Raw genomic sequence first — 26,152 nt, forward strand, 5'->3', positions numbered from 1 at the left:
CCCCAAATGTTGACTTGTTGCTTTAAAAAAATCACAGAAACTGTTGAATCCGCATGTTACTCAAGTATGTAATGGTGGAGAGTAGTAAACCTTTTTGTGTTTTCTATTTTTTTCATTTGTTTTTATCAAGAAACAGTCAAATTTTGTGATATTAAGTATGAAAAATACCAGAATCATCCTTAAAGACCCAAAGGCTCATAAATATTTCTGAGGATGTGACCTTGTTCTCAATGGTAGACTCTACAGCCCTATAATCAAACTCTGACATGGCACTGAGGCAGACATGGGCAATTTTCTGATCAATATTACCATTCAATTGGTCTGTAATATATTCTGACCTGGGCAATTTAAGTAACCTTACACCAGTGAGTCTTTGATCTGGAAAAATCGATGAAGTATTCTTCAAAGAGTCGAACCTCAGCCGCACCATTAGCAGACGACGCCTGAGGGCCTTCAGGGGTCTGCAGATATCACAGAGGTCGCAACCTCATAGTCTGCAGGGGAGAGGTGATCGGTGATATCGACACAAGCCTGGAGACGGCAGATACACACAACGCAAGTAAACGAACAAAGATAGACCAATCACATGCAGTTGCCAAGGCTGAAGAGAAGAAGCTCTTTAATGTGTGGCTGCAGAGCCTCTTCTTTTATTAGGCCGAATCACTGACACTCGCACTATTTATTCCCTCTGACTGTCTTTTCTCTTTTAGCCTCTCCTTTTATCATGTGGATATAGTGCGAGGGTAAAGTGGGAGAGACAAGAGCGGATGATGAGAGGTAATTTGAGGTCAAGGGAATCAGAATATGGATGCAGAGTGAAAAGGGATACGAGGGCGATGAAAAGGATATTTAGGCGAGTCAGTGTGGATTAAACAGGAGCAGAGAGACCGATGAAAGCGTTCACAGTCCCTTCCCTCTCCATCATTAAAACTATGTGCTAGCTTGAGCACAGACAGTGACTGGACTGTTGGTTCCCTCGCTGGGTTTTATGCTCCAGCGAGCCGACCAGCTTCCAGCCTCCCCTCCAGTAGGAAACAGAGAAAAGGCTTTTTGTCTCCAGTGTCCTGAATAAGAGAGGTCGTTGTTAATGTCCCCAATCACCACTTAGCCGTTATTGTTGCACTGGTTTCTTTGCAAAATATGTCATTTTGTCACAGCTGCTGTCATTATTCTGTGGTCGCCCTTGCGTGTAAAGAGGTCAGTGTGTGCGCTCAGGAATTTTTCTTGGAAGTTTGTACAAATTTAGTGTCTTTAAAATTTGAGAAAAATAAATTTGCCTGGATTTGTGAAATCTTGTCTCGACTTGGAGAAGTTTTGCTTTTGACTCATTGCTTAATAAAATAACTTTAAGGTGGAACAATTTACATGCATACAAAAACATCTAAATTGCAAGGAATTAAATTATTATAATACCTAGAGATGCACCTATCGGTTAGCTCGTGACTGACAAACTTACAAACTTTACATGTGTAGCATTTTGTACATAGATTTTGTTAAATATTTACATACTGGTGTGGAAATTGATCCATAATGCACTTTTTTTTTTTGCTTGTTTCTTACTTTTATACCTCTTATTTCTACTTTCGATAAATGTATATGCTTTAAATCAGAGCAACTGCAATGCAACCATTAGAACCGTTAGAAAAGTATTCTTTTTCTGATTATGCTGTCTATTATAGCTCTTAGAAAAAAAATCTGAATTGGCAGGCCAGACTTTTTTAAACTCAGAAAATCTGTGCATCTCTTATTTCATATCTTTTGGTCAAGTGACATCAGGCTGCACAGAGGAGACGGCTGTGAGAAAGCACAGCTCTGTTACCCGTATGTGTGGAGCCTAATCCGTTAATCAAGACCATTCAATCTGGGCTAACGGGACTGTTAACAGGATTAGTGCATTGATCGGCACACGCAGACACACTCACGCAAGACGCAAACATAGCAGCCCAGTCAGACACTGGAGGCAAACAGCTCCCAAATCACTTCATACTACGGTAATAACATCAAGAGCAGAGGGTAAGTAACCCTCGTCTAGCCACTCAGTGACGCCACTGTCACAATGCACAGAGACATGAGATCATGTCAACAGCATGAGCTCTCCGAGGTGATCTGAATAGAGCTTAAATGAATGAGTGCTTATAGCGACAGATAGGAGGACGGGCGTGCAGAGGGGTGTCTGCTGTGGCAGCTCAACACTTCTCCTGTCAGTGTATGCAGCTGCTATGAATATAATTTAAATGCAAATGGGGCGATGCTGCAGTCAAGCATCACAGAGAGAGTGAGAGTGCGAGTCTGTGTTTTAACAATAATGGCCGGGTTGCATTCAAATTCTCATCCATTCAGGGATAACAATATAATCTTCTTCCCCGGGCTCCGAAACAGCTGTTTGAGCTGTTTGTGTGTACGTGTGTGTGTGTGTGTGTGTGTGTGTGTGAGTTCACATCCACGTGCATGTGGATATATATATTTTTTTCTATTGGACGAGTGTGTGTGGGTGACTGCTGCTGCTGCGGCTCTGTGTTGCCATGGTGACAGTTGAACTTCGGGCTGAGGTTGAGGCTTCTACTGTAGTTGAAGTAGTTGCTGTTGCATAACACAATCTGTTACACACAGATACACACACACACACGGATGAGCATCATGCAAGGCAGTTACTGTTCTCTTTCTGGAGTGCATGTGTGTATTTTTACGTATGTGATGAAACAGCAGCGTGAGGACTGGTGTCACGCTACAGCCCCTCAGCAGACAGACAGGAAAGACGCAGAAGCAAGAGGATGAATATTTCATAACCTTTACTACATCAGGCAAAAAAATCCATTACACAGGTTTCTACTTTATAGTTTAATCAAAAGTAGGACTAGTAATTTATCTTTTATGTCAATGTCACGATAAGAGAGTACATATTATCCTGGATTTTGGATATTGTTAGTGTTGCGTTTCCCTGGTTTCAAAGGCTGCATTACAGCAAAGTGATGTGATTTTCTAAACTTATCAAACTGTTCTATTATTATCTTTCACCCACTTAGTCATCATATCCACATTGCTCATGATTATTAATCAAAAATCTCACTGTGTAAATATTTGAAGGCAATAATAATCGAGTTATTTAGACAAAAATATAGTCATGTTTGATGACCCCACTGTAGTCAGAAGTCATCTATTATTTTTCACAATAGGTTGCATAAACTAATGTCAAGTTAAGGAAAAACTCTGACTATTTTGATGACATCAAGTGTCATTTTCCTTTTACTACTGGAGCAAAAAATGTCATATTTCTGCTATGGCTGCAACTTCTTTTTAATTTTCTATTCATCTGTAGATTTTTGTTCTAGCAAGTGTGAGGTATTTGTCCTGTTTGTACCTGCCCAGGGACTGCAGGTGTAAACTAGCTAATAGCTAAATCTGGCATGAATCATCTCTTCTCTTTCTGAGATTAATGTTTTTTATGCATGGTCCTTGTTTAAATAAAGACTTGATATACAAAATAAGCAAATCAAGTTATCATTAGATTAGGATAATGTACAGTCACAACTCCCTAAAGCCCAAGTCTGTGATGTCAGATATCATATTTAGTCTGACCTACAGTCAAAAATGTAAAATCAATAAACAAACAATAAAAAAGACAAACACTCAATTTATTATCATAAAAGAAGAGAAGCAACAAATAATCACAATTGAGACAATGAAATAACGTTTTGGACATTTTTTTCTAATGAATTAAACAATAGATCATTTATTAAAATGTGTTTTCTCTCTATTGACTAATCTATTGATTGACTTAGTGTTTCAGCTCTAAATTCCATGCTATTTAAACTTGCTATTGAAATAAAATTACACTGGAAACAAACAATTTAAATCTAAAAGCCTCAGACAGAGACACATGCAATATTGTCACCTGATCAAAGATAACAGAATAAAGTGTCATTTTTATTTTACTAGTGATGCAATAACATTCTCATTAGGGCCTGCAGATTATTTTCATGATAGATTCATTGGCAGATTATTTTCTCAGCAAATACATTCATCATTTGGTTTATAAAATGCAAGAAAATAGTTACAACTGCCCAATTCCCACAGCAATGCTATCAAATGTCTTGTTTTTTTCTGACCTACAGTGGAAAACAAAAAGATTATAACAAATACAAAGAAAACTCAGCCAGTCACCATAATTGAGAAGCTGAAATGTCAAAATATTTGCCTTTTTTTGCTCAAAAATTACTTAAAGGATTTACTTATTACCAAAATAGCCAACTGATTTTATATCAACCAATGGATCAACTTATATCAGCTCTAAATGTCATTTTATGACATTGACACTTTTGGCTAAAAGCACCTGAAACAAGCAATTTAAAGCTAAAAACCTCAGAATGAGACAAGTGCGCAGTAATGTTGCAATCTAGGGTCATTATTTTCCAGAATGTCCTCTTATATCAAGTGTCATTTTCTTTTTACTAGTGGAACAATAATGTAATATAACCATTAGTACTGCACCTCTCTTTCATTACGGATTCATCTGCGGATTATTTATCAGTAAATCAAGTCATCATTCAGTTTATGAAATGTAAGAAAATATTAGACGTGTGCAGAGATGTTGCAATCTAGTTTCATTATTTTCAAGAACGTCCTCTTACATTGAGTGTCATTTTTACTAGTGAGGGATGCAACATATTCTAATTTCATAATATCGACACTTTCTAATACAAACTGCTTTGGAAGTGAGGTTTTTTTTTTTTTTTTAAGCCTAAAATTAAGACAAAATGACCTGATCTTAATGCACCAAATTCAGTATGTCAATGTCATTTAGTGTAAAGCGACACAGAGATGGGGGGGGCAGAGATGCTGTAGTCTGACTGACATTGTGTCCATAAAGGACGTGCAACAGAGAGATAGCGAGCTGTGAGAGAAGAGAAGAGGAGAGGAGAGATGAGTGAATAAAAATTGGTGGAGGGAGCATGGGGCGGCCATAATACGCCAATTAGTTCCACTACCCGCAAGTCCCAGCTCCCCTCTCTGTTTCCCTTTGATCCGTCTAATTTTAACAATTAAAATACATTGTTTCCATGCAGATAAGCACAGCGTAGGATGTAGTTTAACCCCTTGGCAGCTGCTGTGTTTTTAACATCCTACTCTTCAAACTGTCCTATTTCCTTATTTACTGTATGACATAAGAAGAAATTTATAAAACTTATGAAGCAAAGAAAACAAGAGGACAAGTTTAGCTTTTGTTGGCATTCTTGATGCATTATATATCAGCTGTTTGCATGTGATTTGCATGTATGCACGGCTGGGGTTGGTTTATTTATTATCTGTTTGTGTGTTTAGGGTCAATGCACACACACGTAGAAGCAATGTGCATCCTATGCCGCTGTTCTCATTGTTATTTTTATGTTCTCTAGCAGATGTAGAGCAGTAATTGGTGCAGGAGATGATGAAGTATGAGTGTATCCATGTGTGTGTGCTGACTCAAAGCAGGACTGTTGGGAGAATCATTAGACCTGCAGCAAGTCCTCGCATTGAGGCTAATTACCACCTTTTGCCCCAAAGACACACACACATACGCATTCTCTCACACTTGCACATACCATCATTGGAGGACTTCCAGAGGCAGCCCCATAAAACCAGGCAGGAGTTTGTATACTGAAGTATGTGAGGGTGCCAGAAGGTAAACAGTGCAAACAACATCTCCGCAGAAAGCAGCCATGGTCCTTGTCTCTTTAGAAAACCCAGTAACTGGCACAGTCAGAGGACGCCTGGTGACCACAGAAAGAATGAAGGCTTTCATTGGAGTCCAAGTGTGTGTGTGTGTGTGTGTATGTGTATAATGAGTGCCTGGGGAAAATCAATAGACTATTACAAATTTGTCACAATCTGATATTGTTGAATTTACATTTCATAGCTGTCAGTGCGAAAAACTCTGCTCTCAGTGACAATGTTTTATCAGATGGTGCCCTCACAGAGAACCTGAAAATCTGATTTGGTGGTCTTTTATAGTTAGTATATTAGGCTTAGAGCTGCTTTAATGGAACCGTTTGACATTTTGAGAATTATGTGTATTAGCTTTCTCGATGACAGTTCGATGAGAAAATCAGTATCACTGTTGTGCTTGTGTGCTTCCGTTTCTGTTTTCATGCAGTTCAATGAAAGGAGATACAACATGCTAATTACAGAGTTTTAGAGGTGGTTTTAGGTGTATTTTTAAACTTTGGAAAGTGACTATGCTAAAAAAGACTAATCTTATCCTGGCTTCAGAGTGATATCATTCCCTCATCTAAGTCTGTCAAACGTTTCCTTTAAATTTGTATCAGGATTAGGACTTTAGGTTTAAGTATATCCGTCCCAGAGCTGTCTTTTGGGTAAATCCAATAGAGGCTGACATTCTGGTGCAGAGTTGCCGGATGGGGAATGATAAATCATGGTACCAGAAGCTTAAAATTATCGCATTTTGAGGAAAATTATCATACATAGCTGTTTGCTTTCTTTGCTATCTTTGTGGAACTGTAACCTTGCATTGGAGAGGGCTCATAGTATGGGGTTTTAGGTTTTATCTGACCTTTATTTAGACAGGTAATCTCATTTAGACAGTCAGTTCTCAAGAGACTGGAGATGCACAATATTGGATTTTTTGCCAATATTGGATATGCCGATATACAACTCATTTGGCTGTTAACCAGCACCGATATTGATACATCCACTTTTTCCACTCCTAATTTTAATGACCATCATCTCTCTTCTGCCCTAAATCGAATCAAATCGAAATCCTATTTTGTAATATCGGCAAATATCGTACCGTTGTCCAAAGTATCGATATAATATCGTATCGTGATGAAACCAGTGATTTATACCCCAACTTCATGGCACAACTAGCAGCTTTGACGGAGCCGTCCGAGCCTTTTGGTCATGTAATAATAATAATGACATGATGTATGCTCATGCTCAGGGGCATTTTATGTCATTATGCGCTCATTAGCACTTACCTGAGTGCTGGTGTTTTTCTCTGTGAAACTCGTCTCTGAATAGCAGCATTATCTTCCATTTGAGGCTGGTGATGATGACAATCAAGTTACCTTTTATGCAGGTTTTTTTTCCACACATGCTGATATAATCTTGCTATTATCCAGTCTGAAAGCCTTTGAACTCTTCCTCTCTATAAAAGCTGTTGTAAATTATGCAAATGTCGGTGAGAGTCATTATTTTTTTGCAGCGTGGTGACTTTTGACCCAGGGTTTGCAAAGAAAACAAAAAACAGACATCTTAACTCTTTCTGCGCCATAGTGGAGAGCCGCAACTGAAGATTTTATTTGATTAATCTGTGAATTGTTGTTTACAATAAGTGCTGAAAAATTACCATCACAATTTCCCACAGCCTCGAGGGATGTCCTCAAATTGCATGTTTTGCCCACACAACTGTCCAAAACCCTCAAATATTAATATCACAGTGATATAGACTGAGAAAATCAAGCACATCTTCAGGTTACTGAAGTTGAAACTTGAAAATGTTTTGCATTTTTGCTTGATAAATGATACCTTCTTTGTAAGCAGACAAATAATTTGATGATTTTTGTGCACAATACATACAATTTACCCTGCATGTAACTTGTGTGACATCAAATATCTGTGCGTTTATACAGGTATTGAAGATCAGTCTTATCGGACACAGAAAACGGATCCTTGCCTCATTGGGGGACCGGCTACACGAAGACACCCCACAGAAACCTCCGCGGGCCATCTCCTTAAGGGTGAGTGAGTCTGAGTGAGCAGACAGTACGTTATAGGAAACCTTCAGCGTTATCTAAACCAGTGAGGATTCAGGTTATTATGAATCTATCAGACTTCAGAGGGAGGAAACACTCGTTCCGTCCCAGATGGCAGTGTGTTTCTCTGAGGGAGCTACAGCCTCCCCAGTGCGGCTGTTACCACCCAACTGATTACCCAAATCTCTCAGGCAGGCACAAAATGGCCGACCCGCTGCAGTTTCCCCCCTGCCGGCTCGTCCTGGATACTAATCACAAGGAACTGGCTTTCTCTCTCCCATTGGGGCTACGCTCTAATGTCTTTATAATAGTCTCTTGCTCTTTGTGCTGTTGAGCCAAGGGAGGCCCTTTGAGAGAACGCTGAATGTGTCGGCCTGGTTGATTCGGCTCCTTTCTCTACCTTTTGAAAAGCCTAAACTGTCCACTGTGTCCAACATGTCCACGTGAGAATCGCAGATGGTTACTAAGCCTCAAAAAATGTGAAAACAAGAAGTCAGTGGGGTAAAAAAAAAGGTAAACTCAGTCAAAAAAATGTCAAAAAATGCTACAAGAGTAAAACAGAAGAGAAGGCAGCAAGTTTTTACATTTGAGAAGCTAGAAAAATAAAATTTATGGCATCTCTGATTTTTTTATTCACATGATTGATTAATCGACTAGTTGTTTCTGCTCTAGAGGTGCAACTGGCTTAAAATTAAAAGCCCTTTTTGCACAGAGATCGCACCATAGGGCCACTACAAAGTCTCTTTCATACGCATCCTTTACATGTTTTACCATAACAAAATCACGGCGGCATCATCGTGCTCCAGTGTATGATTTTAGACAGCATGTCGGCATTACGGAACCAAAAGACACATAACGGCCGTCATGTGACGTACAGCACATTTCATACAACAAGGCAGGTCAAAATATTTAACAGAGCAAAGAGCATAACACACATTAAAATGATAGAGATTTGCAATAAATGGTAAAAATGAGAAATATGAAAGGTACAATTACAATTTTTAAAAAAAGATCATTAAAAGTAACAAGTGAAAAAGATAATAAATAATTAAAATGATTTAAAATCAAGTTAAAAAATAATAGAGTGCATTAGGCAGAGTGGAAAGGGGATGTTTTTAGCTTTGACTTCAAAGTGGTCAGAGTTTCAGCTTGTCTGACATCATCTAAGAGGTTATTCCAGGTTTGTGCTAAATGATAAAAAAATGCTGCTTTACCATGTCTTGCATAAAGAATAAGATACCGCCCCTGTTATACGGCAGCTGATCTCATCCTTTGCTCAGAGGGTCAGGGGCTCCTGACATTTTTTGAGTTTACCACTAACTGCCATTAGCTGCTTTAAAAATCTCCCCTGAGGGGGGTCGTACACATAACATGTCATTAAAGCATCACTTTCTGGCACTGTTACTACCCCCAGATCTCCGATCGTACCTTATATACATAACAGCGAGGTGGCATCATGGCCTCATATTCCCACCTTTGATGATGCAACGTAAAAGGGGCTTAATAAAAGCATGATTATGCTGTATATGGCTCAGTGCTGAGGTTTAAATGATAAAAAAAAAACGTTGTTTTCTATCAGTGTGCGAGCAGAGAGCCATGTTTGCTCAGTAACACAGTACAAACAGAGGCTGTCAGCTGGGTGCATTAGAACAAATGGGGTGAATGAACAGAATGTGGCTCAGGACGAGAACCGAGAGGCAAAGTTGTAACACTTCCACAGCTTGAAAAGCTTGAGGATAATCACCAGAAAGGCCGCCTCCTCTGAGACTCTTCTCATATGTAATCAACTCAAAGCAAATAACCTCTCAGGAGAAATGACTGACCTTTTACTGTGTAAAAGCATTACTCCATAAAAGTATGTAAAAGTTTGGAATTCTTTGGGGAATTTCAGTCCCCGCTCAGCTTGGAGAGCCTCTCAAATGAACATCATTTTCCACTTTGAGGATGGAGCCACTTAAAGTGAGCAGGCGAGGCTTCGGTGCTTAAAGGGGCAGTTCACCCCCAAATCAAGAACACATTTTATTCATCTTACCTGTAGTGCCATTTATCAGTCTAGATTGCTTTGACGTGAGTTGCTGAGTGTTGGCGATATCAGCTGCAGAGATATCTGTCTTCTCTCCAATATAATGGACCTATATGGCACTCGGCTTGTGGTGTTTAAAGTGCCAAAAAAAAGACATTTTAGGAACTCAACAGCAATGTCTCTTTCCGAAAATCATGACCCAGGTACTCAAGATCAGCCACAGACCTTGTTGTGAGCAGCTTCGTGTAGGAACTATTTTATTTCTACCAAACTACACTCACAGAAGAAAGCGTGCATCTACTCATGGACGAGAAGATTGTGACAGCGCGATTTGAAAATATTGATGCCGTCCTTTGTAACATTAGCTAACTCAGTGGTGATTGGTGAGCTAGCAGTCGATGCACACTACCTTTTGCTCAGTAATTCGGTTGGCAGGTGTAGTTGGGTACAAAGACCTTAGTTCCTACATTAAACTGCTCACAACAAAGTCTGTGTGTTGTTTTGAGTAACCAGGTCATGATTTCTGGAAAGAAACATTACTGTAGATTTGGTCAAATACTTTTTTTGGCACTTAGAGCACCACAAGCTGAGTGCCATGTTGTTCCTTTATATTGGAGAGAAGACAGACATCTCTACTGCTGATATCTCCAACACTCTGCAACTCACCAAAATGATCTAGATTGATAAATAACATTACAGATAAGAGGGAAAAGATTTTTTATTTTTGGGGTGAACTTTGCATTTAAGGATACTCTGATGGAGCAGCTGAGACCCTCTAGTAACAGAACGGTGTCTTTGTCCCTGATTTCACAAAGCACTTTTAGATACTCAGCAGCATGGCAACACTGTAGCTGAAAAATAAAATGTGACAGTGCACAGTGAATGCAATTGCCCTACTTATTGTACTTGCAGCAGTGACACAGCACATTATGAAATGATGAATGAACTCTCTCCTGCTTCCCTCTATTCCTACAATCTCCCTCCACCACCCCTTCTGTCCCAGGAGCCCGGCGGGAACCACACTCCTCCCCAGCTCAGCCCGTCTGTGGGCCAGGCAGCGTACACGGCGGGGGTCCCGGGCGGATCTCTGGACGTGCAGCACCTCATCATGCAGGCGGACGCCCGGCGCAGGCAGCGCAGCAATGACAACTACTTCGAGGACGTGCCGCGATCCAAGCTGGAGCGACAGATGGCTCAAGTCAGCATGGTGAGGAAGGGAGGACAGGATGGAGGAATGAATGGAGGCAGCGAGGGAGGGAGGGGAGTATTATGAATGGTCGCAGTCAGAGATGAAGTTGGCTACCGGAATGCTAAAAAAATGGGTTTGGTATCGTGCTTTATTTTTTTATGGAGAAGAAACACACAATTGCACTGAGTGTCATATTTATTGCCATGAACATGGACACTATTGTTTATTTTAAGTTGATCCCGCTCTGTTGCTGTAAACACTCAATAGAGCTCCACATGTGTATTAATCCGCAGCTGAAAATAGACCCTAACAAATACACTTATTTCCTTCTGTTTGAGAGGGGTTAGCTTAAACCTACAGTGATCAGCTGTTTTGGGAAATTACTAAGTATTTGTGAGGCTTTTTTTTTTTTAAATAAAATTTACCTGTTAGGTAGCACCAGTACAGTGCTCCAGGAATTACTTTTTCTTTAGGTTGACTCAGAAGTTGGTGTCGCCCTCGTTAAACAGCTAATACATTTTTTCCCTCTGATTGTTGCAGAAAATAAGCTCCGTGGCAAACAAATGGTTATTGTACATGCACGTTTTGTTCAGCAAGATAGTCTTCACAAATTAACACCACTTTTAGGATTTTGGAAGCCTAAACGCAGTTGCCAGAAGTAAAAAGGTAACATTAGGCTATAGAACTTCACTATGGTCGCATGTCTTGGCATCGTCGCCACAACGAGGTTGTAAAGCTATTTTCGGTATGATGACATTCTGTAGTCTCATTTAACCGCTTGCTCGCAGCCACCCTTAAGAATCAGAAAAGTTTCAAAATTCACAAGAAGGTTATTTATGGATGTATTTTAGCAGAACAAAACATCATAGTCTCTTCACCTTGTGGTAACCAAAACCCATTTACTTCAAGACGAAGGAACTGGGATCGCTAAAATCGTTAAAAGCTTTCCAAGAGTTATATGGGAACGTAGAATATTTACTACTATTTCTTTAAGGCACCTGCTTATATTAAGTAAGTAATTTCACCCAAAAAAAATCAATTTCGATGGAATTTCAAAGTTGTTTCTATTTTTTTTTATTTATTTTTTTTTTTACAAATTCAAAGCAATGATAAACTAATGAGCTGAAGGCCGTGTCACATTCCTAATCAGGATGGTGGAAAACATCTTAATCATAAATGAAGTATCTCAGTAATTAAACGCTGGTCCCTAATAGAAACAAGATGCAAGCGAAAAGTGTTTTATCTGCCTGTTTGCTTGTTGAAAAGACAGCATTAATAATGTGCAGCAGGCAGACCATCTGACAGCTGCAGCCGTCTCTGCCGTTTAGAGCTCATGTGAATTTTACAATTAAAGAAACATGAAATTTATGACTGAAACTTTGTGCTGTAAAATGATCAAATATGCAAACCACAATCAGGTGGGCGGAGAGCAACAGTTACTTTGGCATGCATACAAATGCAATCAGGCGTAATCTACCGCTTTAGGAAATCAATTTTTATCTCAAGGAGTTTTAAAAAAAGATGAAATAGTTCTGCATCAACAACATAGTTTTTCTTAGAATAGGGGCGTCAGCCTCCCAGCCAATATTATTTTCATCCAAATGCAAAATTATAAGTTTATGACTTCCAATCAGCAGAAGAAAAATGACTCACACACACACTTACACGTGTGCACACATCCGAGGCAGCAGCTGTGTTTTGATTCAGTATGATTAGGGTCTTTTTGTGTCTCCGTGTGAATCACGGAGCATATCAATGCAGACACACTTGTGATTACCCTGCTGAGTCTCTCAAGTGTGTGTGCGTCACAGAGTTCCCCCTTTTCTAGAAACATCACTCTTAGGTGGCACCGATGACTCAGCTTTGTCAGAGTAAAAGATAACTATTACAGTGAGCAGAAAGATCTATATAGAGAGGCAGAGTCCCCCTCCAGAGTCTCTGATGGGACCTTATTTTGGAAAAAATACGTACAGCAGTCAGTCATGACAGACAAATAATTTTTTGATCCCTTTTGAATTGTTCCATGAATTGCACTTATAATATTTGTCGCTGTAAAAGATAATTTAGCAAATCAAGAAAGTCGCAGTTTGTTGGAGTACAACTTAGTTGTGGGTAAAACTTTTAAAGGAACTAAAGAGATGTTACTTTTTTGTCACCTACATGACTTCAGTAGTCTTTCTAATTACATATTTTCACAGTCCTATACTTTCACAGCTTTATAATAAACTGCGACTTTCTTGAGTTGCAAAATTGTCTTTTAAATTATCTTTTATTAATTCATGGCACAATGCAAACTGTACCTTGTGACTGACTACCATATATACATTTTTTTTCCAAAATAAGGTCCCATGAGGTCTACTGGAACGGAAACGGCTTTATCTCTTTATTCTTTTTCTCTGTTCCTTTTTTTTTTTTTTTGAAAACAAAACCCTGAGAATAAGTGCAACACATTTTGTGGTCTATAAAGTTACACATTAAAAAAATAGTAACTGAATATTTCCAGCTGAGTCCGTCAGCTGGGTCAGAGTGTGTGGGGAAAAACGTGCAATATGGTTAAGCTGGTAGAATTTAGCACAGATTTGGCAAATTCTTGTTTCTAAAGGCTTATCCTCAGGCTGTTTATCCAACATCTTTGCATCTGATTACAAGATCTCACCTCTGCACGCCCCCACCAGCGTCCTGACGGGGATTACGCACATAAACAATCAGATATGGATAGACACATAAACATGCAGTGTAAGGCACAGGGTGTGCAGTACCTCCTCACGCAAGAAAGCCATCTGGTTTCATTTATCAAAGAATGAAGGACCATAAAACAAAACTGTTATCCGCAGACATTTGAGAAGTACGCAGATAGGATTTAGGTTTTTCCTTTGTTTAAAAGGTGAAAGCTCACTGGGTGAAAAAGCGGCAAGCAGCAGCAAAGAGTCTTAAACTGAGCTGCAGAACATTTAGAAGCATAATTCATCCAAGTTTAATTTCCTCCTGGATGTTCCTCTGTGAATCTTGTTCATGTTCGGGCAGGAAAGCTGTTCCATTATGAACTTACACGCATTTATCAGGCCAGCGAGTCATGTCAACGTGAGATACACAGCACAAGCCTCCATGTAACGCCCCGTCTTGTAATCCAGTGTGATCCAGTCTGTGTCCTAACGTCGATTGGTTGTCATTTCAGGCAGGCGAATGGTGCGAGCCAATCACGTTGCGTCCGCCCAACGAGGCCACCTCGTCCACTCCGGTGCAGTACTGGCAACATCACCCCGAGAAGCTCATCTTTCAGTCCTGTGACTACGAAGCCTACGTGAGTCCTGACAGTAGTATTTATTTCTCTCCTGGTCAACTTTCAGCAGAATTTCTTGATTAATCAGTTAATAGTTTGGTGTATAAAATGTCCAAAACCAAAGCTGATGTGTTCAAATCACATGTTTTGTTTAGGTTACAAAACCAAAAGAGAGTTAGGTTTCAATCATAGTACAAAACTAGCAAACGGTCACATTTACGAAGCAAGAACTGGTACATCTTTGGCATTGAGAAGCCAAAAATGGCTTATGTGTCTAGCAGGAGAAATGGGTTTGTTAAACTTGAATGGATTTTTTTAAGCCTGTTTTTTTAGTTCCCTAAAGCAGTCTTGTTAAGAATTTGCCTTTTGTCAAGGTCATCTCATGGCCCATGGAGTTCATTTGGCGGCTTTCTTTGATTGATGCCTACGGGAATGGCGAACGTCAGTTTTCATTACCTCTGAATCAGACAACATGCAAAGACAAATAAAGCCACTTTTTCATATAAGTTTGATATAAGAATCAAATGAAAGGGTCGCTCCTGTGATACAACCACTCTTTATTGATAACAAGCAGGCAAATGACACATTTTAGGCCCAAAACATAACTTATATGAAGATACTTCCCTATTAAATAAAAACAGTCATACTTAAAATTATTGAAGTTTCAAGATTAAGCAGAATTATTACAGCAAAGTTATTAAAAACATGTCCAAATTACATGAGATGTGTTACAAATAAATAATTGAACTGTTGGAAATCTATGCAAATTTCAGTCCTTTTCAGATGTTTTTTTGAATAACAATAGTGTAAATGTTGATTGTAGTGATGGACGTAGGTTGTTCCCAGCTGGTGGATCGCGGTTCTAAAGTGCTTCATGGGTCAATTCAAAATGGACCACAAGTGACACACAAACATGTCAGGGTTCTAGAAAACACACTACAAAACACAGTTGTTTGAAGTACAATGAATTTCCAGCACAGAGCTTTTATTTTGAAGTGCCGCTTGTGTGAATAATGGACTCTGTTAGCTGGACCAGTTGGGAATAACTGGGCTATAAATTTTCGTAGAATACGAGTGAAAGTCAAGAAAAATCTGGAAGTCATGAATTAGATGTACATATTTTTACATAAATACACAGGTATGGTCCATGTTTACATGAAAAACTGACTTTTGTATTTCCTATAGAGAGGAGCAGATGAGGCGAATCTTTTAGCAAAGCTAATCACTGTCAAAAATGTAATTTTAATTAGAAAAGTTGTATCGAGGTAAGTGAGATGTGTGGTGGCTGGAACAGTATTACAAAACATAATATGAAGACAAAAGTTAAAATACAGGAATGATCAATCAGTCACTTCAACTCTCTTTGCTTTCCATCAATACACACCTACATAAAAGTAATAATATTAAAGATCAATGACCCTTAACTTCACCTTTCAGTCGATACTGTAGTCAGTTATTCTCAGCACTTTAAATTTAGACGTTTTCCAGTTACATAAAGGGTGTTATATATCCAGGTTACCACGGATACAGCCTTACACCTCTGATTGGTTATTCGCTCCGCACCCAGACTGGAATGATTACTTACTCAGAGCAGTGCAGAAATGCAATTTGAAATGCTATTGGCTCTGAGAAACATCGAGAGGGAAATGTAATTGGATATCTCTGAATTAAACAGTCTGATTGGTTGGGAATCTCTGCGCTGACGATGAAGAGGAGATGTGAGCTGAAGGATAAAGTGAGAAGAGAGCGGGAGAAGAAGAGGAAAAAGATAGTTGGAGAAAGATCGAAAATTCAAGTTTGAACAAATAGGATGGGAAATCGAATGTGATGCTGAAATCAAATATGAATGAAAGCATGAAAAGATGAGATAGAGGCAGTGAATAAGAGATAAGTATCCCAAGAGCGCGTCTTCTCTCAGTCAGAAATCAGCCCTTTTTTCATTTTCTCACCTCAGAAGATTGATAGAAACAGCGTGGACCATTAGGCTTCTGACAAGATGTACAACTACACGGGCAATGTGTTTTTGGGTGGATGATGGGGAACGTTCAACGGAAGGGCCACCGGGGGGAAAATACCGAGGTGCTTTCATAGAGCCATTTATGACAACATCTCTAACGCTCGCCGTCCCAGGACAACGGGCTCCAGAAAGCTCAGAAAGTGAGATAAATGAGCGGGAGCCACAACAGAGGGGGAGGCAGAGCGCTCAGTGTGAATATTGGCAGGCAGAGGGGAGATGGAGAGTGAATAAGAATAAATTAGATGGTTAAGACAGTAATGAGAGGGAGAGAGAAAAGAGACGAGTGAATTGTGTTTGTGTTAATAGAGAAACGGCGATGGTAAAAAGCCAAAAGGACGGAATAAAGGATGCATCAGCACAGTTCACATTTTCATCTCAGGCGCTAAATAAACACTTCCAGCACCACCTCAGATGGTGTCCTAACTTTATTATGTCAGCTTTACAACCACAGCTCCAAAATATTATCTCAAGTTATTACAAATCCATTTCCAGTAAAACCCTGCAGACATTCTAACATCATTACCAGACAGTGTTATCTCAACATTGACTCTGTGTGCTACTTTATATTAATCTAAAAGCTTCTGCAGATGCGTCAAATATACAAAATATTAGGGAGTTCGTCACGGTATTAAATTGCAGCTTGGATTATTAGGTCTCAACACTAACTTGCACACAATCATCATTTGTTTGCTGAAACTGAAAATATAGTCAACTCATATTTCGAGTTATTAAGGTACAATGCAGTTATGTTGAGTTGAATATACTTTATTTTGAACATATAAAAAGTAGGGCCGGGACTCGATTAAAAAAATTAATCTAATTAATCAGAGGCTTTGTAATTAATTAATCGAAATTAATCGCATTTTAAGGTAACACAACGCTACCATCCGCCCGCTTTTTAAAACAAAATTTCCCATCCATGGGGCCAACCAAAGCGGTCTCATCTGCTTCTTCGTTCATTGTTGTTGTCTGTAGCATGGATGGTCTGAAGTCATGAACGGTAGGTGGTGCGCTAGTATAATCGGTCCCCCGGAAACTCATCAAGTGAGAAAGGTTCCGCGGTGCAAAAATTGGTGGGATTAAAATGCGTTAATTTTTTTAACGCATTAATTTTTGTGTAATTAATTAATCGTGATTAACGCGTTAAAGTCCCGGCCCTAATAAAAAGACAAAATACTATGTATATGTAAACAAAACCAACAAAAATAACAAGCATGTATAACAGATTTTCAATCAGCAACATAAATTAACATTCACTGTCTAACGAGGAAGAAGCAAACTGCTCGTTTAGTCTGATCCCTGTTCACTTCCTGCCTTCATGTGCTCATTGGAAATATCATTTTTACAAGTTACGAGCACATAAACGGCCCTCCAAAGTCATAATTACGAATGGGAAATTTGGAAATTTCGATGATACCCGAGTTGCCAAGTTGTGACGTTTCAAACAAAAATTGATGGCAAAAAAATAAATATTTTGGTATTTTGTTCCTAGTAGCTATGATTTACTTTTAGTAGTTGCACATTTTAGTTTATGCATCTCTTTGCCGTAGCAAGCAAGAAAACTTCAATCATAAATGACATCATGAATGCATAAACATGGTGGGTTAAAGTCAATGTTTGGTCAATGGTAAGAAACTTTTTCATTAATTCATATATTAAACATAAATTTCTGATCACATGTACAATTTAATATGCTAATAATGTTGACTGCTGTCCATGAAGAGCGACCTAGATTAAATAAAACAATATATAATATATAAAAATATAAACCACAGCGTGGGTGAGCCCTGTTTATGATTAAATGCTAATAGCTGTGCCATCAGTTGGTTGGTTGCACTTTGTATTTAGTGTTAATTAGCAAATATTGGTATGCTAAGCTATGATGATGAACATCGTAAACATTAAAGCTGCTAAACACCAGCAGGCTAACGTTGTCACTGTGAACATTTTAGCCTGCTAATGATGAAAACAGCCACACAGAGGAGCCTGCATGGCTGTAGAGTCTTAGTCTAGTTATGTTACCGACATCTTTGAATTTAATTTGGAACTAATAAAGACGTGTGTTTGTGTACACCAACAATTACCGCCACAGAGACCTGCTCGACACGACAGCAGCTGCTCTCGTGTGCATCTGTAATGCAATTTCTAGGATAACTGCCAGCGACTCGGCCATAACAGCGATTTAAAATTGTTAGCTTGAGTCAAGACAAATTATTAACATGCCCAGATGACCTCTTTCTGATCCGCCTAGGAACCAGACTGACTCCTCAACTTAAAATATGGCTGAGTCACAGTCTGTTACATAAAGCAATTTGTCCAAAAGAGGTTTTTTTTTGCCTCCATATTGAAATTTATTGCCAAGATAAACCCTGTGAGGTAGACGTTCAATTTTTGGTCCTTGATTTTGGAGTCATTAACTGTGGAGTCACACAGGTGAAGCTATAAATATTTCTCTTCTAATCCACTAAAAGCCTTGTTAGGGTCCCACTTTAAGGAACAAGGCCTCCTCCAGAAGCAGGAAGGGCACAGCAAGGTGCTGGATGTCACACCCATTAAGAGCTCTAATGTCGACATAAACATTGTCCCTGTAAAACACTGTCACCATTAGTTGCTTCTTTATTAAATCACAGACTACGTGTGCAGAATGTCTGAGGACAAAGTCGCCGTCAGACCGGACGAGCGGCCAGACTCTTGTGTTAATGTCCCTCCGGGAGCAGCTCAAGGTGGATGCAGTCTCTGCCATGTGTCACTGTGCATCTAATCTAACCCTGTTAGTGCAGCTTAATGCAAAGATGACATTCATAAATGACTCAGAATATAAGAAATATGGACTTTATTTGTCACAGAGAAGTCCGATAAATGGAACAAATACACTTGTTAGAGCTGAGGGTAAATATGGTATAAATATATTAATCAAAAGATTAGAAATAATGGAGTTTATTTGTAACAGAGAACACATTTATATAGAACCTTTCAAGAGCACAAAGTGCTTCACAACAAAAACAAAATAGCAAGTAAAAGAAAATACAGACATCACGGTAAACTAAAAAAACTAAAATGTGTAAAATGTCTAAAATGTTGGTGGGACACATCTTCATCTGAGAGAGGAACATACATTTTACTCCACAAATAACAATTTTAGCCACTTCAATAAACTACAAAAAAAAGCTCTAGTTCAAGCTTGTTATGTGAATGTTTTTGTTGTTACCACACTTTGGGGAACTTTGAAACTTAGACTGACTAGAAATAAATTTCAAGAATAGTCGGCAGCACAGTTCAAGTTCGTAAAGAGAGACTGGAGTGTCTTGTTGAGATTAGGAGGTTGATATCAGTTACAGAGTTTTGTTTACAGCTGTATGCAGACCCTCACATACTTTTATACTCCCAGTGTGTATTCACTAAGCATGTGTTTGTGTGTTTTTCACAGTACCTGGGCTCCATGCTGGTGAAGGAGCTGAGAGGGACGGAGTCCACACAAGACGCCTGTGCCAAAATGAGGGTAAAGCACAACCTAATACACTTCACTTCTGTGTTTAAGGTTGTTTTTTTTGGGGGGGGGTCCTTATGTGCTACAAGGGTCCAAGGACAGAGCGATGTCGTATGTTGTGAATAGAGCTGTCCTCAGTACCATTATTTGGGCTCCGGAGCTTCGCCATTAGACAACAGTAAATAATCGGAGCTTCGGTCGATGGGCGGGTGGACCACAGGAATGATCATGGCTGTGTGTGTGTGGCAGGAGCAGCAGTATTATCACAAACACTGAAATGGCATTTGTCCATCAAAAAATAAAAAAATAAATAAATATCCGAATGTCTTAATTGAAAACCGAATACCTACCCAATTAACGAATTCCTTAATAGCTGAATATTTGCGTCCAGCCCTAGTTGTTAGGCCTCTGAGGCAAATTGTGATTTTTGATAAGGGAAACATATTTTTCCATACCTGGAAATTACTTGAATTAAATATATATTCCATAATATAAGTCCATAATATTCTGTATTGCAGAGGAACACTTAATATATTTAACATATGTTGCAAAGACCTGTGACACAGTTATGTTACAAAAAATAAAGTCTTAAGAAACAACAAAAATAAACATGAAACATGAATGCACATGGATTTATTATGTAAATGTTTTCTAAAAAAAAAAGCCATACTGGACTTTAAAATCTGGGACACAGTCTCGTAGTCTGAGTGCCCTCAGTCTCACACTAGAACTTAAACTTAAAATATCATGACGGCGGATTAAGTGTATTGAGGGATTTATTTTTAATATCCTTGCCTGGGTGGCTCGATCCCCCATGACCCCGCTGTCACCTCCAATCACCACATCTCTCTCTCTCACTTTGTGTCGTTCTGCTGCTCTCCTGTATCTCTCCCTCCTGCTCTGCTCGTCTTTTCTACTCACTCGCTCACTCTCTCCATATACTACTGTAACTCTGACTCCCTCTCTCCTCTCAGTTCATATCTCTCCCATCCTGAGCTGCTGCAGTGTGAAGATAAATTTTAATATTCATGAGCAAAGCTTTCTGTTCCTCTCCCTTCCTCCGTCTCTCCTTCTGTCTCAATATTTATGTCACCACATCACATACATGCATCTTTCTTTCTCCTACTTCTCTCCCTTCTCAGTTTGACTCACCTGCGCTGCAAACTAACGTTGTAATCAAGCGCAGTGAGACGCGCATCATATCGTTTTTGCTTTTATTACCTTCCTTTCTTTACTCGCTCGCCCCTGTTCCCAGCATCCCTCCTTTCATCTGCCCCTCCATCTCTCCGCTCTGGAGGTAGATGTGGATGTTAAAACTTCACAGGCTGCAGCTGGGTATCTGCCAGCGATCTGCCAGGCAGCGCTGCCTTTGTCAGCTTTTCAGCACTACCTGATCCTGACAAGGCCGAACCGCAGCAGCAACACGCTGCGAGCAGGGAGGAGAGAAACGCAACAAAGAAAAGGAGCAGATATGGAAAGGATAGCTCAACGAAGGGGAGAAATGAAGGACGGAGTGCGATAGAAATATGGATACTGAGAGAGGGAGATGACAAGCGATGAAAGACGAGAAGTGATACAGAGAAAGCAGCGAAGGGGCTCATCTGGCGTCAATTTCTTTGAATTTATAAGATGTTTTGGCAGGTAGAATGACAGCTTGGAGGTTGACGCCGACATTGCTGTAAATCACACGATCCTCCACACACCTCACTGCATAATGAGTTTAAATAAAGGTAATTGAGACGCATAAAAGTGCCAATATGTAATTAAAAGAATTGGGAGAGGTATATGATGAGGCTTAAAAGCTAATTGACTTATTGGATTGGCAGTGCTGTCGTCGATCGGGTTTAGAAATGTGATTCGGAAGCAGTTGTGTTTTTACCTGATAACCCTTGACCTTCTCAGATTATTTGAATTGACTTTGGTAATCAAAGAGGAAGTCATCAATAGATTGATTAACTCATCAGCTTTCTTTATTTATTCAAGTTCTGTTTAAATTTTCCGTGTTTTTCTCACATGCTTGTAGGCCTGAGGACACGGATTAAGTCTTGCATAAATCGAAAAGGTTATTAGATTCAGAGGAGATCTCCACCAACTGAAATCATTAATCTGGAACTAATTATAATTTTCTGTAGACAGCTGAAGTTCAATACCTCAGCTAATTCCTGTGCACTTTTTTTGGTTTTTACATATGTAGTGCCTCATCTCTCCTCTTTTTTTTGTCTCTCCCTTTTGTTTTTTTGTGCACTCCAAGAAGTCGACAGAACAGATGAAGAAGGTGCCGACCATCGTGCTCTCCGTCTCCTACAAAGGGGTGAAGTTCATCGACGCCACAAATAAGGTGACGCTCACAGTGCTTCCTGTGACGCCTAAATAACACGTGAAAGGTCAGGCTTTTGAACACGAACATGAGCGACATTCAGAGGTGTCAGACATGGGCGGCGGCGCTGCGGTGCTGATGTCTGCTTTTGCTGCAGCCTGACTGATTTAAAACTATATGGTGTAAAAATCAATGAGGTGTAAAAGAGGGCAACACAAACACAAGCAATAATCAGTATGGAAACAGATGAAGCGGATGGTAAGAAAATCAATAACAACCCGCTCTGTTCATTAAATCCTTAATGAAATGTTTAAAAACTTAAAAAAAACCTTTGAGGTTTTAATGTTATTAGAAACTAATTTCACACAGTTTATCATCACCTCCTTTCTCTCCTAGAGTGACATTTGAGTGAAGGGTGTGTCAGCGTCTCCAGCTTAAGCCCTGTTTGCACAGAAACAGTATCACGTGGGGACCTCTGGTAATTTGTAATAACTGCTCAAGTCGTCTCTCTTCTTAATCCTGTGCAAATCTGCCGTGTTTGTAAATTGTCGGTTAAAAATTCCACTGCGAAATACCCGCTATCATTCGACAAATACAGAGGTTGCCTGATAATATTTGTCTTGTGCAGTTCGGCATCTCTAAGATTTGGGATCATTTTTAGGGTCAGATACTGAAACCCAGTTCATATTCGATTGGTACCTACTGCATCAAATCATAACGCAGATTTCGGTGCCTCATTTCGGTGCCAACGGAACTCGTCTCGGGTGCCAAGACCCAAGACGAGTTCCCGTGTTTTTCTTGTCACCTGCTGAATAAAGTGAAGGGTTAAAACTAAAGTTAGCAAGTTTAGGTAGCCTCCCAGGCTCCCTTAAGGTGGACTGTTAAGATGGACTAGCAGTTCTCATTGTAGTGGCAGTCTCAGCCACTCCTTAACATATAAATATGTAATAAATGTCTGCTGAGTTTCTCTTGAGTTTGTGAGGATATACAGATCCCAAATCAAAATTTATGTTGCTTGTAGTAGTCCTGTAACTGTTATTTAGAGTTTAATTATTGTAGCTTGGTTTGGTTTTATTTATAAGGTGAATTTGTGAACAATGCTTTGTATTTATTCATAATTTTACTGTATATTTAACTTTAAACTCTTCAGTATACTGCAACAATTTCAAGTTACAATTTGCCTCTGCAGTATAAAAAGCCATCTTTGATTGACATTTACCATTTTGTGTTTTTAAGTATCAGTTCAGGCCTTGTTTAGTCACGGGTACCGTTTTAAAAGTATTGTTTTAGGGGTGTTCAGTGGCTCACCTAGTAGAGCGGGCGCCCCACGTACAAAAGGCTGTCCTTGTTGCAGCGGCCGTGGCTCCACTGGCCCTTTGCTGCAAGTCATCCCCTCTCTCTCCCCTTTTTACACTACCTGTTGTATCAAATAAAGGAGAAATCAATCGTTTTTTGAGGAAAAAAACCTAATATCCAACCCTTGTCGGATTTAGGTTTTTTGTTTTCTCTGTATATCTGTATCTATACATCATGGAGACCCATTTGCAAAAAAGCAAAACTCTTGAAATATTAAGAGATGGACGACATGCTGTAAAATCATTTGCTTGTTTAACCCACATTTAAAAGAAAAAAAGGCTGAAACTGCCGGATTAGTTATGTAGAGTGGAGTTACAAATAACTGCGTGCGTCATATTTGGGGGATAATGCCTGACTAATAATTTTACAAAGGAGTCAATTATTCATATCAGGTACTGATTCCTGCGTGTGCATGTAAGACAACATGATGTAATCCACCTCAGGTGGGTAATAAAAGTCACACAGTTAGACACAATTTGAAGATAATTAGGATCTTGCAAAAATGTGTTAATTTAATCCTCTCAAAAGCACACACAGCAGAGGATGTGCATAACTTAGTGAGTACATTTTGAGCAGCACTGCACAGAGCAGACTAGATTAAGTTGAACGTGATAAATAAAAAATATACAGAGACAGATTTAGATGTTTCAAGTTAGCCAACAATGATGACACAGTGGCCAGACGGAGACACCCACCAGGAAAGTCAATTCTTGTTTTTTTATTGAAGTATTTGCTGTCTGTCATAGCAAAAAAACATGATGTTTGTTCATCTACTAGTTATTCTTACAATCAGTTGATTACTTGTTTAGTCTATAAAATGTCAAAAAAACTTTGAAATAATGTTCATCATAATTTCCCAGAGACCAAAGTTATGTCTGTCAAGGCTTTGTTTGTCTTACCAAAAGTCCAAAACCCCAAGACCCCTAATTTACTGTCACAAACAACAAAGAAAAACGTCACTCTCACATTTAAGAAGCTTGAACTGGCAAACGTTTGACATTTTTGCTTGAACAAAGACTGAAACAAATAATTATCAAAATTGTTGGCGAGTGATTTTCTTTTGATCAGTTCATAGATTAATGATAGAGCTTTACCACAGAAGCTAAGCAACGTGCTGCTGTGAAAAGGGGGAGCAGAAATATGTAATTTAGCCACCGATATATAATTAAGATCGGTTTAACTGTACATTTTATTTTGAGTATTTTCACCAGTGAACTTTGGCATCAGACAGCCCTTTCCGATGGTGAACTGATGTCAAACTGTCAAAATAACTTTGAATACAGCATATTTTGATGTTAATGGCCGTCTGATGGCAAGATATAAATGCTCAAAATATAGCGTACAATTAAACTGAGTAATCTTTTTGGCTAAAATACATGTCACTGCTGCCCCATTGAACAGCAGCACATTTCTTAGGCTCTGTGTCTTTACTCTGTCCGCTTCTCAAAACTAGAGACACACTGAGAGCCAACACACTATAGATCTATGGATTATACCAGTTCAAACTTGAGAAAAAACAAAACAAAAACTGAACTCTCCCTTTGATAGTTGGTTTCTCTCAGCTCCACACAGTTTCAGCACACAGATCTGAGATGAAATGTGCTGGTTCTGCCTCTAATTTCACCATCAGGCAGTCGTTACTCATTTTGCATCGCCTCTTAGTCCGCTCAGAGACACGCCCCGGTACGTTTTTGATATTTAGCGGCCGACAGGTTTGCAAAATCCATCGCAGTATTCTCCAGGCCCTCAGATCCTGCTGTAATTTTTAAATGGGTCAAATAGAGAATGAGACAAAAGAAGAAATAATAATGAGGGTAATAAATAAATTAAGGGGGAAGGCTTACTAAAAAAAGGAAAATCAAGAAGGGAAATTGGCTTTACCCGGATTCAACTTGCTGGGATATTTCGTGAATCATCGCCCTCTCCTTATCATATCTGCAGAGCCTGTGAACAAAAAACAAAAACTAGAGGAAGTGGTTCTCACTTAACTTAGAAAAAACATCAGTAGGCTGATATCTTTTTACTCCATGAAAAACAAAGATGATATTGTCTGCGTGACACAAATACATTTTTATCATGCGTTACTGAAATTTTCTTTTGGAGCTTTAACGTCCCATAATTCACTGAGACTTTAATTAACACAAAGACAAGAGCGTTCTCCAGTGACATTACCGGAGGACAAATTCCAACCCAGTGACTCCAGAAAACTCTCAAACCCAAATTGTGCTACAGTGATTATGGTTTTGGGATGTTTGAAATTAGATGAATAATGAATCAGATTTGTTTTTCCATGAAGTGGCTCACTGGAGATAATCAACAGTGTCTCTCCGCGCCTCTTCATCTTCATCTTCTGTTTCTCTCTCCGCAGAACATCATAGCAGAACATGAGATTCGTAACATCTCGTGTGCGGCTCAGGATCCAGAGGATCTGTCTACGTTTGCCTACATCACCAAAGACCTCAAGTCCAGTCACCACTACTGCCACGTCTTCACTGCTTTCGATGTGGTCAGTGCTCACAGAGTCTGTGTGTTTAATAGCATATATCTTATTCAGAGTGTTTGAATTACATCATGGCTTTTAGAGAAGTCCTATATTTTGGGAGGTGGGTGTAAGTTGGTACTGTACACATGCATGTGCATAAATGAATTTGGCCACCTACGTGCAAAAATACACTTTATATACATTTTAAATCATACAGAGAAAATTTAGCCAGGGACAACCAAAAACCTTCAAC

At 39.3% G+C, this 26,152-nt stretch overlaps 1 protein-coding gene across 6 annotated transcripts in view; it reads left to right on the top strand.

The window, feature by feature from the left end:
- The window catches only part of anks1b (ankyrin repeat and sterile alpha motif domain containing 1B), a 284,427-nt gene that overhangs the window by 247,596 nt on the left and 10,679 nt on the right, over positions 1-26,152 (top strand). For 5 of the 6 annotated variants that reach the window (XM_042511305.2, XM_088072744.1, XM_088072741.1 and 2 more), the window contains 6 exons: positions 7,626-7,733; positions 10,775-10,978; positions 14,136-14,261; positions 19,685-19,756; positions 21,996-22,082; positions 25,786-25,923. In XM_042511305.2, the coding sequence (XP_042367239.2) occupies positions 7,626-7,733; positions 10,775-10,978; positions 14,136-14,261; positions 19,685-19,756; positions 21,996-22,082; positions 25,786-25,923 (735 nt within the window). The remainder of the gene's footprint in view (positions 1-7,625; positions 7,734-10,774; positions 10,979-14,135; positions 14,262-19,684; positions 19,757-21,995; positions 22,083-25,785; positions 25,924-26,152) is intronic. The other variant, XM_088072740.1, reaches the window with a different exon arrangement.

The sequence above is a fragment of the Plectropomus leopardus genome, chromosome 22, assembly GCF_026936395.1.
Source record: "Plectropomus leopardus strain MGB_pleo_1.0 chromosome 22, ASM2693639v1, whole genome shotgun sequence".
NCBI lineage: Eukaryota > Metazoa > Chordata > Actinopteri > Perciformes > Serranidae > Plectropomus > Plectropomus leopardus.